Below are 14,253 nucleotides of genomic sequence, written 5' to 3'. Positions count from 1 at the left end.
CAGAGGCAGTGAGCCTAACTGGTAAGGTGCTTTTGCATGGTTTGAGGGATCCATGCATTAGAAAGAGCTTCAGTGTATTGAAACCTTCCCTTCCGGAGAACTTCCAGTCACTGGTTCCAGTTTTCCACGGAGTCTCCAGGCGCCCTCTCGTCCCCTCCAGTGGCAGCCCTTCTCCTCCCCAGGCTGTTTCTCTCCAGACCAACCATGGGCTCTTCTCTCCTGTCTCTTTCCTGTGTGAATATGGACCCCTGGACGTCCTAGGGTCTTCCTCTGGATAAATTGTGGTTGGGGGCTCCCAAACCTGACACAGTGCAGGATACAGAGGAACCATCATCTCGTGATGTGGGGTCACCGTGAGTCTATCGTGTAGCACACGGCGGGAAGTTCTGCCTGTGCTAGTTCAGCAGGCTCTCTGCAGACTCTGGGCCTGGCCACGGGCCTCCTGCTGGGCAGGGGCGTCTGCATTTCCTGGGAGCTTGTCAGAAATGTAGACCCTCCAGCCTCTTCCCAGACCTGCTGCTCAGGAATCTGCATTTTAACAAGATCCCATGGTAAAGGGTGATTTGTGTGCTTGCTAAAGTTTGAGAGGCACTGAATTTTTGTTGACTCCTCAGCGAAATAGAATTGGGGAGTGAGAATTTGAAGGAGGCAGCCTGAAGCAGTGGAAAGGGGTTGGGTTGTGATGGATTTGGAATCAACCTCTTGTCTTTTCCCTTCGTCTCCTGCAAGGACTTGCTGTGTGATCATGGGCAAATTGCTCAGCCTCTCCAGAGCTCATTTTCTTTCTCTATAAAATGGGAATAATATTAACTCACGATTCTCCTCGCAATAAGATGTTTTTATCTGAAAAGGGCCAGCACAACTGGGAGTCATAACAGGTGCTCAGTAAGAGTTGATACCCCTCCCCTCTCCACGTGCCCAGGAAAGGTGGGAACAGTTGTACCTAGTGAGTCACAGAAGGTTGAGGAGCGATTTCAGAGGCCTCCCAGCACAGAAGCCTGACATCTGGAAACTGGAGCTCCCATCTGGGACAGAAACGTCTTCTTGAGTGTGTTAGTGCTGAGTGGAAGAGAGAAGCAACCGGTGCCAGGGTGTGTGCTGCGAGCAGGGCTTTCTGTTGGCACAGAGTGCAGGCACCAAGGAAAGTAGGGGGAGAATGTGGAGCAATCCCTGAGTGAGGGAGAGGAGACTGGCCTCGCCCACGGTGGTGTTGCCTCCCCCGCGAGGGGGGTGACCACACTTTCTCCCAACAACTGAAACCGCGGCTTGGGGTCGTGGGGAGGAGGTAGAGACCCGGCTCTGGAGACTATTTGGGCATCCAAACAGATGAAGGGAGCTCCCTGCAAGGGGCCAGCTGTAATATAAAGGAGACCTCTGCCGCTTCTCCTTCTGTGACCAAGTCAGGTGGGTCCCCAGCCTCAGGCGCCTGCAGCAGGCCCCCCCCCCCCGCCCGGCCCCAACCTCCCCCGAGCTTGTAAGGAGCCCCGCAGGTGGAGGTCTTTTATCAGTCAGACTCTTTACATTCAGGATGTGACGGGCAGGCTCCCTGTCCCAGCCTCCTCTTCTCTTTAGTGCTGACTGTGGCTTTTTGTTCTTCATTCCTTGTCACAGCGCAGCAAAAACTCAGTGTTGTTAAAGATGTGACTGCTCGGGGCACCTGGGTGGCTCAGTTAAGTGTCTTCCTTCGGCTCAGGTCATGGTCCCAGGGTCCTGAGATCGAGCCCCGCATTGGACTCCCTTCTCAGCAGGAAGCCTGCTTCTCCCTCTCCCACTCCCCCTGCTTATGTTCCCTCTCTCGCTGTCTCTCTCTCTCTGTCAAATAAATAAAATCTTAAAAAAAAAAAAAATCTGACTGCTCTCCTAGTTCCTTGACTTCGAGTCAGCAGGTGATGCAGCCTTGTTGCCCTGAGACATCGACTGGGTCATTTTTCAAGTGGCTTGTCTTTTTTTTTTTTTAATATAATATATATATACTTTTATTATTCACCCGTTAACTCCATAATATGCCAATCATGAGCTAGTTTTCAGCAGTTACATTCCCTTGATCACGGCTGCAGAAGGATGTGATTAATTGGAAAACAGGGAGACCAGAGACACGGCTGGAGGTGACATTGCGCAGCCTATGCCATTGCAATACAATTGTCAAGTTCAGTGGCGGTTTGGTAAAGCCGGTTCAGTTCTGTTCCCTTTGCCAGGGATTCTCACGTTTGTGAAAATTGGACCAACAAGTGGTGGGGTTCCATTTCCTGGTTTGACTTCTAAGTGGCTTTATCCAGAATCTCACTGGCAACTGATTACTGTAACACCAGCCCAACCTTCTCTGCTCCCATGCTGGGGCATTTCCAATTGTAAAGGTAATACTGCAGGTTGCCGTCCCCTATGCCAAACTGGAGCTTCTCCAGGAAGGTTTTGTGCTCCCTGAGATCCAGTGCATTGAACACGTCGAACCCTTTCATTTTGGCGAGAACAAGGGCGTCGCTCATGAGGTCTAGAAGAGGGGCTGGGTGTGGACGTTGTAGAAAGAATAAGCAGCCTTTAGACTCTTGTGGGTCGGATGGTTCATGATGGTGGAGGGAGGCGTATAAAAGCTCAGGAAGTCTGTCACCTCACCATTTGCGTTCTCCACCACGGAAGTGTCGATGATACTCTCCTGGGGTAAAACCAGTGCTCCACCTCCTCCTGGCTCATGACTGGTGTGAGGTGAAACTGCTTCAGGTACCTGGTGAGGAGCTGGTGCACTACTGGAATGTCCTTTTTTTCCATTGGTCGCAGCCCAGCTGTCTTGGGCGTCTCTGGCAGTCGGTAGAGCTTCATGGTACGCTGCATGGTCATGTTTCTGCTCAGGTGGGAGAACTTCACTTCAATGAGCTTCTGTGGGTTTAGGGACCGATGCCAGTACCTGCAGGTGCCAACAGGCTTTGGTAATACCACCCCGGCAGTGTAAACAGCTTGGAAAATGCCCTCCAGGTGAACTCGCCGGGTTATCTCCCAGATCAAGAGCAGAGCCACCCTCTTGGAGCGCAGCTTCTTGTGGACACACAGGAAGTTGATCGCCACCATCTTCTTCTCTGTGTCATAGATGTGGCTGTTCGCCGGGATGGCACTGATGAACCCAACCAGTTTCTGACTTGAGACCACTCGAACCCCACAGTGCCACTGGGGGAGCCAGCCAGGTGGTCGGAGAGCCCACAGCAGAAAGTCCGGGGAGTAGTCGAACCGGAACATAACTGTCGTCGTCCTCCACATAGTTCCCATTCAGGAGGCCGTAGAGCTCTTTGAGCACACCACGGTCCCCCAGGTCCAAGGCATCCCAGGTGAAGCCCTGGGGCAGGGTGTAGGGCTCCTGGCGGATGTTGTCTTTGTCAGGCTCCACGGGCCCATGGGTGTTCACCACTTCTCCCAGTATGGGGACAGGCTGCGTGTCCCAGAACTGGCAGCTTCGCTTGCTAGCCTCCTCCATGGTTTTGGCAGGCCCCTGACCCACTGAGAACAGTTCAATGGCCTTCTGTATTTCCTAGATCCTCTCGGCTGGCAAAGAGTTCATCTTCACAGGCTGATCCTGGGCTGAATCTGTCTCACTGCCTTTCTCTTTCTTCTTTTTTTGTTTCTTTTTCTTCTTTTTGGCTCCAGTGTCATTGGCTGGACTCAAACCACCCCGGCTGTAGCTGTTTTCCTCCTCGTTCTCGCAATCGGTGCAGTGCTCATGGCCGTTCCGTTCCCTTCCATCCTCTGCGGCAGCGGAGGTGCCGGCGGCTTCACTGCTGTCTCACTCTCGTCCGCCATCTTGAGTTGCGAGAGCCGGCCTCTGGCTTGTCTTTTTTTTATTAAAGATTTTTATTTATTTATTTGACAGCAAGAGAGGGAACACAAGCAGGGGGAGTGGTAGAGGGAGAAGCAGACTCCTCACTGAGCAGGGAGCCCCACATGGGTTTCTATTCCGGGACCCCAGGATCATGACCCGAGCCGAAGGCAGACACTTAACGACTGAGCCACCCAAGCGCCCCTCAAAGTGGCTTGTCTGAGACCAACCGGGGGAGAGGCAAGAGGTTACTAGAAGTCACCTATGAATTGTCGGCGGAGGCAGAGAACCCGCGTGTCTTTGCCATGTCAGGGGACAGATCTCAACCCCCAAACCACATTTCTTTTATAGGTTTAAGGTAAAAGTGGGTGCTGATCTCCAGGATGACATCCGCAGGTGCCGCCTCATCCGAAACATGATTGGACCTGAGAAGACGTTGGTAAATGTCCTCTCCTCCCATTGAGAAAGAGCAGCTCACATGAAACCTGTGTCCTGGGCCAAATACAGCTCATCTCAAGCAAGGATTAAAGAACGTTAGAAATTTTTAAATTTTTTTTTAAGATTTTATTTATTTATTTGACGGAGAGAGACAGGGAGAGAGGGAACACAAGCAGGGGGAGTGGGAGAGGGAGAAGCAGGCTTCCCACAGAGTAGGGACCCCGATGCAGGGCTCGATCCCAGGACCCTGGGATCATGACCTGAGCCAAAGGCAGACGCTCAATGACTGAGCCACCCAGGCCCCCCTCGTTGGGAATTTTAAAGCCGAATGTGAGAGGAGGCACAGCTGTGTGGTCTTGCAACGGGTGAACTCTTTAAAAAAAAACAAAAAAAAACTGAAGGAGCTGATAGTTTTAAATGTGTCTGCTCTGCAGAACTCCCTAAGTAAGATCCGGGTTAGAGATTGTTCCTTCTTGCTAGCACGGATGCACCTGAGCAAACAGGTCCCCCCTTGGTGCCCTCCTGTGTCATTATTTAATTTCTCTTAAATACATCCTGCCTGGTTCAGCAGGTAGGCCAGTCTCAGGGAGCCAAGGTGGAAGAAATGCCGAACTTTTGCAGAGATAAATGTAAGGATCAGTCATTCCTCACTACATATTTTTATAAGATGTTTCTTACTATGTGTAAAATATTTTTATAAAGTCACAGTAAGATATTTTTATGCTTTTTGGAGGCATGTTTCATAAGTTAACAGAAACAGTTGAATCCTTGACCTAGGATCAGAAGTGCCACTATTTATGCACGAGTTAACATGACTTTTGTCTTATGGGGCCGTCCTTATCCAAATGACTTGTGATACAACGCGATTCTAGCTGTACTGTCCTCTGGTCCTCACAGTGGCCCCTGAGGGAACTCATATACCAGTTAGCACTTTCTACTGGACATATCCATCCCCATGTCTGTCATCAAGCGTGATAATGTCAAGGGTGGAGAGGCCCTTTCTTGGTGTCTGCACACCCAGGACCTGGCTTCCAGAGAGCCAGGGCCTGGGAGTTAGAGGCCTGGCCCTGAACTTGTCATTTACGTGACTTATGTTTTTGGTAAGTTCCTTAACTTCTCTGCATGCCAGCTTTCTTTTCTGTAAACTGGGTTAATATGAACTGCTTCATAGAGTTCTAAATATTAAATGGGACAAAATCCATAAACTGTCCGGTTGGCTAGGTACTTCATCAATGGTAGAGTTTGGGTTATGTATTATTGTGCCAGACTCATAGTTGGCAAGCGTCAAAATGACTGGTGAACAAATTCAGAATTGATGAGGCCTGATTTGGAATGTGATAAAATAGTTTCCAGAACAATGGATACTGCAAGACAGATGCAATTGGGTGGCACCTCAGTGCAGATTGGGCCAGAGCTCCAGGGCCAGCGAGCACTTCTCCTGGGCCCAGCCCAGGGCACTTCCAGACATCCTAGTGGCCCTGTCAGAAGACACATCTGGAGCCACAGTTCCAGTCTTGGTGGCAGCTCTTTGGCCACCTTCATGCTGTCTGAATGCTGGTCCTCCACAGAGGACATGTCGGGCTCCCTCCAGAAGTCTTGCTCAGCAGTCGGGGGCACCAAGTGACAGCATTTCGTCCTTGAGAGCCATAGCCCGGCACAGGTCAGCACCAGGCAGACCTCGCGGTGGAGGGCCTCTCTCTCTCTCTCTCTCTCTCTCTCTCTCTCTCTCTCTCTCTCTCCCTGCAGATGATGGATGCCAACCAGCGCTGGGATGTGCCCGAGGCGGTAGAGTGGATGTCAAAGCTGGCTGAGTTCAAGCCACTGTGGATTGAGGAGCCCACCTCCCCTGATGACATTCTGGGACACGCAGCCATTTCCGAGGTAGAAAAACTGCTCCTGCTCCTGCCGCTATATATTTTTGTTGTTGTTTGGTTGGTTTTCTGGAGTGGCCATGATAGATCCTAAAGCTCCTTTGCTTATTTCCTTTTACATTTCTCTTTATTTTAGAGACAGTAAATTGCTAAAAGTTGAAAGTCTGCCAGCAATCCAAAGATTAATAGACACGACTCCATACTTTGTAAATAGAGAAACCTGACTGATACTAAAATATTTTTTCACCCCGAATGAAACAAAAGTGTAGATTCCTCTGGTTGACCCAAAAGAAAAGGTTTGCTTAGCTAATGCCAATGTCAGCCCCCCCCCCCCCGGAGGCTGCCTAGAGCCCTTGCACCAGGGCACCGCCTGCACAGATCCACCCGGCCTCCCCACCTTTCGGGTTTAGGGAGACCCTGATACGTCAGAACATCTGAGGAACATCCTTTCTCAGGAAGTGTCTCCCTTTCACCAGTGTCCAGCACTGAAATACATAAAGCCAGAATGTCGGGTCACTTTTGAGGAGAACTCCCAACTTCTGGGAGCACTAGATGTCCGTACCCTCTGACCAGAGCAAGCTCCACCAGGAGCCACATTAAACCAAAGGCTGTTGGATGAGAGGAATCCGGGGCAGAAACGGGTTGTGTGATTTGAATATGCGATGGTGTTGGTCCGGGGAGCCCCACGCATCCATCCACAGAACGTGGCTGTGCCTGCTCCTGGCACGAAGCCTTCCCCCTTCCTGACCAGCACTTACCCCTAACTCCCCTTATATGTTTTCCTCTGATGCCCCTTTCCCCCCAACACTGTGCTGTCGGGCCTTACAGGCCATTCCTGCCTGCCTGGAGCAGATTTCCCCCTGAGGTGACTCTTCATTGCTATACTCTCCCCTAATTTGAAATTTTTCACTCTGAGGACAGGCAGTGTCACGTTCTAGGGGACGAGCAGGAGCCACAGGGTACCGTGTTGGTTTAAACAGACCTGAAAACTTCTGAGAATCTGGTCAGAGGCCATGGTTTGATGAAGACTTTCACCTTGGGGTTCTTTGGGGGGGTAGCCACGCCCTAGTGCTGCCCACCTGCCCACACAGGGACCTGCACCCCCCCAACACATGCCCTCGCCCAGAGAGTCTCATTGGAAGCTCTTTGGGGCTTCAGCCCTCTGAGGTTTTGTTTGTGAAAGCACAACAGGGGACGGGGGAAGGCTGTCCCCTCAGGAGGTATCCTAGGACGGGGGCACAGACAGCCGGAGGCAGGGGGAAGCTGCAGAGTCAGCCGGCACAGGTGGGGCCGAGGAGATCCCCAGCGGAGGGCAGGTGCACGTCGGGCATTGTGGGAAAGACAGGTCCCTGGGTCTGGGTGATGGGTCCATCTGCACAGAAGATGCCGCCCAACACAGTGAGCCACCATAGCGTCTTGAAGGAGAGAATGGGTCAAAGAAGATTTGACTGGCAAAAACATGTAGGATGGATTGAGATGCAGTACAGGGGAGTGTGGAACAGGCAGAAAGAAACCGGAGGCAGAGAACAGAACTAGGAGGCTTTCCCAGTAATCTAGGAGGGCAGGCGGGGAAGGGACAGGGCAGCTAGACTAGAGCACGTTCAGGAAATATTTAAAAGGAAGAAATAGGAGTTGGTATGTATTTAGTGTCAGAAACATATGCTTTTTAAAATGGTAGAATGAATAAGTCAAATGGCTCTCTTCCTTCTCTACTATTTTTTCCCACTCTGGTTTTTGTTTTGAGATAGAGAACGGCACTCATTTAAATTAGAGGTTTCTGGAAGCATAAACCAGGAAGGTAGAAGGTGCCCCACTGACCATCCACTCTAACTCCTCACCTGGGGACAAGGAGGCCGAGGCTTGGGTTGTCCATGACTCACCCACATCCACACATAGAGGCAGGACAGGTAGCAGGATCGGGGGCACCTGGCTCCTAAATTAAGGGTTTTCCTGCAGGGAAGTTTTCCTATCTAGTGGTTCAGAAGCGTCCCCTGGCTCTGGAGTTCAAGCCTTGGTCCTACCCTTTCTAGCGTTGTGATCCGGGAACGGTTACCAGCCCTGTGCCTGTTTCTCATTCCCCTGTGAGATGGGGATGATGGTGACTCCTGTCCCTATAGGCTGTGACAAGGAGTCATTTCAGGCAGGGTTTCACACGGCACCGGACAGGTGGTAGGAGCTCAGACAGTGTTAGCTTGCAGTGCCCTGGATATTATTCCCTAAACAACGGGAAGATAAGCTGGGGAGAAACCACAGGTGCCCGAGGTGATCCCAGTGGGGGCATGAGGGGAGCAGCCTGGGGCCGGGGTGGGGTGAGGTCGCTTCAGGTGGGAGGACAGAGAGCAGAGTGCTCTGTTCAGGAGACTCCAGCATTCGCCAGGTGAGGATTTCACCAGGTAAGGAATGAGCTCAGCCTGACCGGTAAAGTGGATCTAAGGCCACTCGCTAAGCTTGAAGGGAGAGGGTTCTAGAACACCCACTGAAGGGGGGCGGCGGGGAGAATCTGCAGAGCTCTAGCAGGAGAGGAGCTAATGGCAGCATAGGAACAAGCCCCTCCTGTGTGCACACATAATCCCCTTGCTGATCTTCTGCCATTCCTAAAACTTCACACAGCCCCCCAGCAGGGACGTTTCCTTCTTCAAGTGGTGAAGAGCAACTGTAAGAACACCACAACGTCTAAGTGGTGAAACAGCTGTAAATAGTTTTAAACATTAGGAGTTTCAGTTCAAAGACTCAGGAAAATAACATCAAGTTGCCTTATATTTTATAGGCACTGGTCCCATTAGGAATTGGCATTGCCACCGGAGAACAGGTAAGTGACCTCTCCTTGGGGTCAGTACACACCGGCCACCCACTGGGGACACTGGTGTACATCAGGCTCCATCACCTGTGTTATTTTGAGTGGGGAAGTTTTCTTAATCTCTGAACTTGGGATGTTTTACAGCACATCGGTAGAGTCTGGAGTCGGAGACAGTCAAAAGTTTTTGTCCCTTTACCTACAATTCATATGATGTAAGGCCATGTATCTTTCCCAAAGTATCTAATCAAAATTTACAAGGCAGAAGTTTAAAGTTGCTCCTGCAAGGGCATGAGACACACCGTATGGTTTTAAGAAAGCCAGCTGCCAAATTGAATAAACGTTACTGCGTTCACTCTCTGTGCTTATAAACGAAGCACCAATGCTTGCCAAAACCTGTGGCAGTCCACCCACGAGCAGAGCAGTGTGAAGGAAGAGATTTTCAGTTTGCCCAGCAAAAGGAGCAATGCTGGCTAGCCTTTGGTTTTTGGTCGTCCAAGCTACCTGCTCACCGCCATCACTACATTCCACCCTGATGCTTTGCTTCACCTCCCACTTGCCATCCGCTCCGTTATTCCTTCATAGATATCAAGCGGTGGGACTTTTGCGTGACTCACACCCTTCCACTGGCAGATTTAGGAAGCAGTGAGCAGTCAGGTCCCCGGCCTGTATTGTCAGGGCTTGCTTCGTGCCAGGTGAGAGGGAAGGATAAATACAGCCCGGGCTTCCTGAAGGCCCACGTTAACTCTTCCGCTGGTTTTATTTCAATTCTATTTCCAGTGCCACAATAGAGTGATATTTAAGCAACTCCTACAAGCAAAAGCCCTGCAGTTTCTCCAGATTGACAGCTGCAGGCTGGGAAGTGTCAATGAAAACCTCTCGGTGTTGCTGATGGCCAAAAAGTTTGAAAGTAAGGGCGCCCCGGGAGCCGTGCACCAAACCTCCATTTCCCCACCCACCGCACACCGGCGGGTCCCTCTGGAGGGACTCTCTTTTCGGCCTGATCAGGGAATCTTTGACTATCTTCATCCCTAGATCATAATGAATGATGTAATCACGGGCGGGCAATCACCATAATCACCGCAGGTGCTCTCTCATCCGCCCACTCCCACCCCTAGGCATTAAATAGAAATCTGTCTTTATTGTAGTTCCCGTTTGCCCTCATGCCGGTGGAGTTGGCCTCTGTGAATTGGTTCAGCACCTGATTATATTTGATTTCATCTCCATTTCTGCAAGCCTTGAGAACAGGTAATGTGGAGTTAACTTCGGTAGCGTCCCTCAGTCAGGTCAGACTTTGTAAAATTCGGCTCTGGAGACCAGAGGCACCAAGAACTCTGCTTTGCCACGTCCTATAACTCAAAGGCCAACTTGACTTTGCTTCCACTTTTTCCCAGGGGGCCATTACACTGGAGCCCCAGCAGTGAATAGATCTTTTTCTTTCAGAGGACTGGGTTCGTGGTAGCTGCCTTTGTTTTCTAAGTACGAGATGGTGCGTGGGTTGGGTAGAACCCCGGGGGCAGCCAGAACTCCTTTTGTTTTTTGTTTTTTTAAGTAGGCTCCACACCTAATATGGAGTCCAGCAGGGCTTGAACTCACAACCCTGAGATCAAGAGTCAGACACTTAACTGACTGAGCCACCCAGGTGGTGCCCCCGGAACTCCTTCCATTCTAAAGCCTTGCTTTCATCATACGTATATTCTCTGCTTCTGTCCAATCTCCTGGTCCCAGCGCTGGAGTATTCTGTAATCTGGCCGCATCTAGTACCACCTTATTTCTCAGTGTGTCCCAGGTGAACTTTAAGACAGTCTTCCAGTCATCTGCACACATATGGCTTTATTTTAAGATTTATTTCAGAGAGAGAGAGCAAGCAGGGGCAGGGGCAAGAGGGAGGAGGACAGAGAATGCTTGAGCAGACTCCCTGCTGAGCATAGAGCAGGGTGTGGGACTCAGTCCCAGGACCCTGAGATCATGACCTGAGCCAAAATCAAGAGCCGGCTGCTTAAGCGACTGTGCCACCCAGGCACCCCCACATATGGCTTTATTGACTCCTGGAGTTAAATGTGATATCACAGAAGGATCACTGGCCATGGTCTTTATATGGCGGCAGCCTAAATACGTACAGGAGAATGATCAACACCAAATGCGGGGCCGTGGGTGAGAAATGGGGCCTATGAGGGTTGATGGGAGCCTCAGTGATAACGGTTTTTCTCTTAAGATGGGGGTGAGTACATAGATGGTGCCTTTTATGTCTGAAATATTTTGTACAATAAAAAGTGAACATTCCTAGGTTATTCTGCTTTTGTCCCATTTCAGTCCCGAAGGTGGGACTAAGGGGAGGTTCGGACCAACTTGAAAGGTCCTGTCAGTCTTGAGGGCCGAGAAAAGGGCCAGCGCTGAGCGCGGTGTGCTGTGACTACCCACAAGTGGGCGAGAGTGCCTCCTGCCGCCGCCCTGTGCAGGAATGTCGCCCCTTTGCACGGGAATGCTGGTGTGTGAGCGGGGCAGCCGCCAGGCGCCGCTTGCACCCCAGCTTTGTGACCGCGTGGGACACCCGTTTCTGCTCATTCTTCAAGGCCAGAACATCCTCTCCCATGGGGCTGGTTCTTCACCTGTAGCCTGTTCTTTGTAGATTATACATAGTGCATATTCTAGTCGATAACTTGGTATCTGTGTCCTCTGAAACCATGCAGCCCCGTCTTGCCAGTTCCTTTGGGAATGGCCGGCACCGGGCACCTGGGCTGCCTGTCCTAGCTGTTTTATTAACCGATGACCAAAGTAAGGCAGCAGAGTTAGGTCACTTGCCCCAAGTCACAAAACTAGAGGGTGGCTGACCCAAATTTGAACAGATTGGTCTGATAGTAAAACCTGTGCTCTTTTTTCTAACTCGTGTGTGTAGCTGGTTGGGATCTCACTGGGTGATTTTAATCTATTCATCTGACCTTTGGCTAAAGGCACCCAAATAATCCCAGATACTTATGGAGCCTAAATGGCTATCTTTGGGGGTCACAAAACCTTTACAGATCTTCCTTGGCCTAAGATAGCTTAACATTCCAATAAACCCACCATAGTATATTGAAATAGTAATATATTTATCAATATTGATATTAATATATTGAAAATATATTTTAAAATGTTTAATACACCTAACCTACTGAACATACCTTAGCCCAGCCAACCTACCTTAAACATGCTCAGAACACCTATATTAGTCTATACTTGAGCAAAATCATCTGACGCGAAGCCTATTTTATAATAAAATGCTGAATAGCTTGTGTAGTTTATCGAATACCGTACTGAGAGTGTAAAACTGAATGGTTGTATGGGTACAAACAGTTGTTAGTGTATTGGTTGTTGACCCGAGTGAGGGCGTGGTTGACTGGGGGCTGCTGTGGCCACAGGCCAACATCACACGTCACAAGCTGGGAAAAGATCCAGATTCAAACTTTGAAGTACAGTTCTACTGAATGCATATGGCTTTTGCTTCATCATGGAATTGAAAATCTTAAGTCAAACCACTGTGAGTCGGGGACCATCTGTAGAGTTACGAGACTTTTGGTACCCACCCACAGGAGACTTCACCCAAGCCTCACACTGCCTGAGTTTACAGGGAGAGAACCTGAGGCAGAGGTTGAGAGATTTGCATAGAAACACGCACCCGATCAAGTCCACCCTTTCTTCAGTGGTGCTCACCCCTTTGCTCTAACAGTACCACATGAATGATCTAACATAAGACATTACTGCCCTAATCTGATTCCTTCCTCCTAGGATGTGTGAATATGTCAACCACCTGCATGAACATTTCAGGTATCCTGTGGTCATCAAGAAAGCGTCCTACATGCCTCCTAAGGTGAGGTTGGCCAGAGGCCTCCCTGAGGAAGCAAGGAGCTTCCAGCCCCTGGTATACTTGTTCTTGTGAGTTAGACCCTAGACCACAAAGCTGTCTCCTTAGAGCTTATTTTCAGTATCTAGAAATTACAAATGGCTCTTCAGTTAGCAATATCAGATTCCCAAGGCCTGAGGTCAGGGGTTGAGGGTGAAATTGCCCCGACAAGCCTTCACTAATGCCAGCCTTTCTTCCCAACACCAGCTGAGACCTTAAAACGTACACTTCTTGTGCAAACCCCCTTCCCCCCCCCAAAAAAAAACCCAAAACCAAACCTGGCACCACCTAGCAAGTTAGTGAACTGAAATGTTTAGACTGCGGTTGTGTTAATCTGGACCATTTATCTTCATCATGTTCAAGACACCAGGGCTCATTTTCACCAACAGAGGTTGAGTTGTCAAAGGAAGTGTGATTATTTAATCCTGAGACACCGCCAATAAAGTATACCCTTCCCCATTTCAAATAATCCAAAAACAGCATTTCTATGAACAGCAGAAATACATGTATGAGTTTTGTTCCAGGCGGTTATTAATACTCAAATTTTTTGTCTTTGATAGGATGCTGGTTATTCAACAGAAATGAAGGAGGAATCTGTAAAGAAACACCAGTATCCACATGGGGAAGTCTGGAAAAAACTCCTTGCTGCTCAAGAGAATTAAATGTTCAGCCCTTACACCCTTTCCTAAGTGAAAAGGCTTAACCACTTTTTGGGTGTGGTTTTACAAAAACAGGGGAAAGAAATCGTAGCAATCAAAACAAGTTCAGCTGAAAGTCCTGTTAACCTCAGGAATCAGCTTAGTCGTCATTATTACTTGATTCTTTTAGCAAATAAACACACATTCTCCTAATTAATCCTTAAACAAATTTAGATTTACCTCCAAGTCCAGAAAGATGTTCTTACAAAATTTCTACCAAGTGCTGTACCCGGACATTAAATTATACTTTGAAAATAAGCAGCAGGTTGCGTAATTGTTGGAACAATGCCTTATTCTATCTAACGCTTGTTAAAAATTAGCAGGGTAAAAATAGTTCTGCAGTACTGTGGGATATCTGGTGCACAACAAAGGTAAAAGGATTTCACAGATTAGCCCTGGAGTGGTTTAGCCTTTCTACTCTTGCTCGGTCTAAGTTTATTAGTAGAGGATTCACACCATACTGAAACCATAGTAGCAGTAATGGGCAGGAAAATGGAATTTCATACATTATATTTCCATAACCCTTAAATCTTTATCCTCAATAATCATTATGTGCTAATGATAAAATGCAGCCAGAATTAGACAAACCACAGAAAAATAGGGCAAAATACAGTTTAGTCACCGTTTCCCAAATATACCAAACCTCTAAGCAGTATCCAAACAAGAATAGAGTATATTTATTTAGGAGGGTTCAGTTAAATCTATTTTAGGCAGGAGTGAGCAGAATGGCAATATAGAATAAAAAAATTTAAAAACAAAAAAAACCAGATGAA

At 49.0% G+C, this 14,253-nt stretch overlaps 1 protein-coding gene and 1 pseudogene across 6 annotated transcripts in view; one reads left to right on the top strand and one right to left on the bottom strand.

Moving 5' to 3' along the window:
* The window catches only part of ENOSF1 (enolase superfamily member 1), a 31,476-nt gene extending 17,232 nt beyond the window's left edge, over nt 1-14,244 (top strand). For all 6 annotated transcript variants that reach the window (XM_073898447.1, XM_073898446.1, XM_025886644.2 and 3 more), the window contains 7 exons: nt 4,151-4,238; nt 5,984-6,118; nt 8,876-8,917; nt 9,683-9,812; nt 10,051-10,150; nt 12,668-12,749; nt 13,343-14,244. In XM_073898447.1, the coding sequence (XP_073754548.1) occupies nt 4,151-4,238; nt 5,984-6,118; nt 8,876-8,917; nt 9,683-9,812; nt 10,051-10,150; nt 12,668-12,749; nt 13,343-13,444 (679 nt within the window). In that variant the 3' untranslated portion in view covers nt 13,445-14,244. The remainder of the gene's footprint in view (nt 1-4,150; nt 4,239-5,983; nt 6,119-8,875; nt 8,918-9,682; nt 9,813-10,050; nt 10,151-12,667; nt 12,750-13,342) is intronic.
* On the bottom strand, nt 1,991-4,123 carry LOC112835107 (glycylpeptide N-tetradecanoyltransferase 1 pseudogene; annotated as a pseudogene).
* Nucleotides 14,245-14,253: the final 9 nt, after the last annotated feature.

Source organism: Callorhinus ursinus, unplaced genomic scaffold (assembly GCF_003265705.2).
Source record: "Callorhinus ursinus isolate GAN/ISIS: 27379988/994484 unplaced genomic scaffold, GSC_fseal_2.0 scaffold11, whole genome shotgun sequence".
In the NCBI taxonomy this organism is placed as follows: Eukaryota; Metazoa; Chordata; class Mammalia; order Carnivora; family Otariidae; genus Callorhinus; species Callorhinus ursinus.
This window is presented reverse-complemented; position numbering and strand designations above follow the sequence as displayed.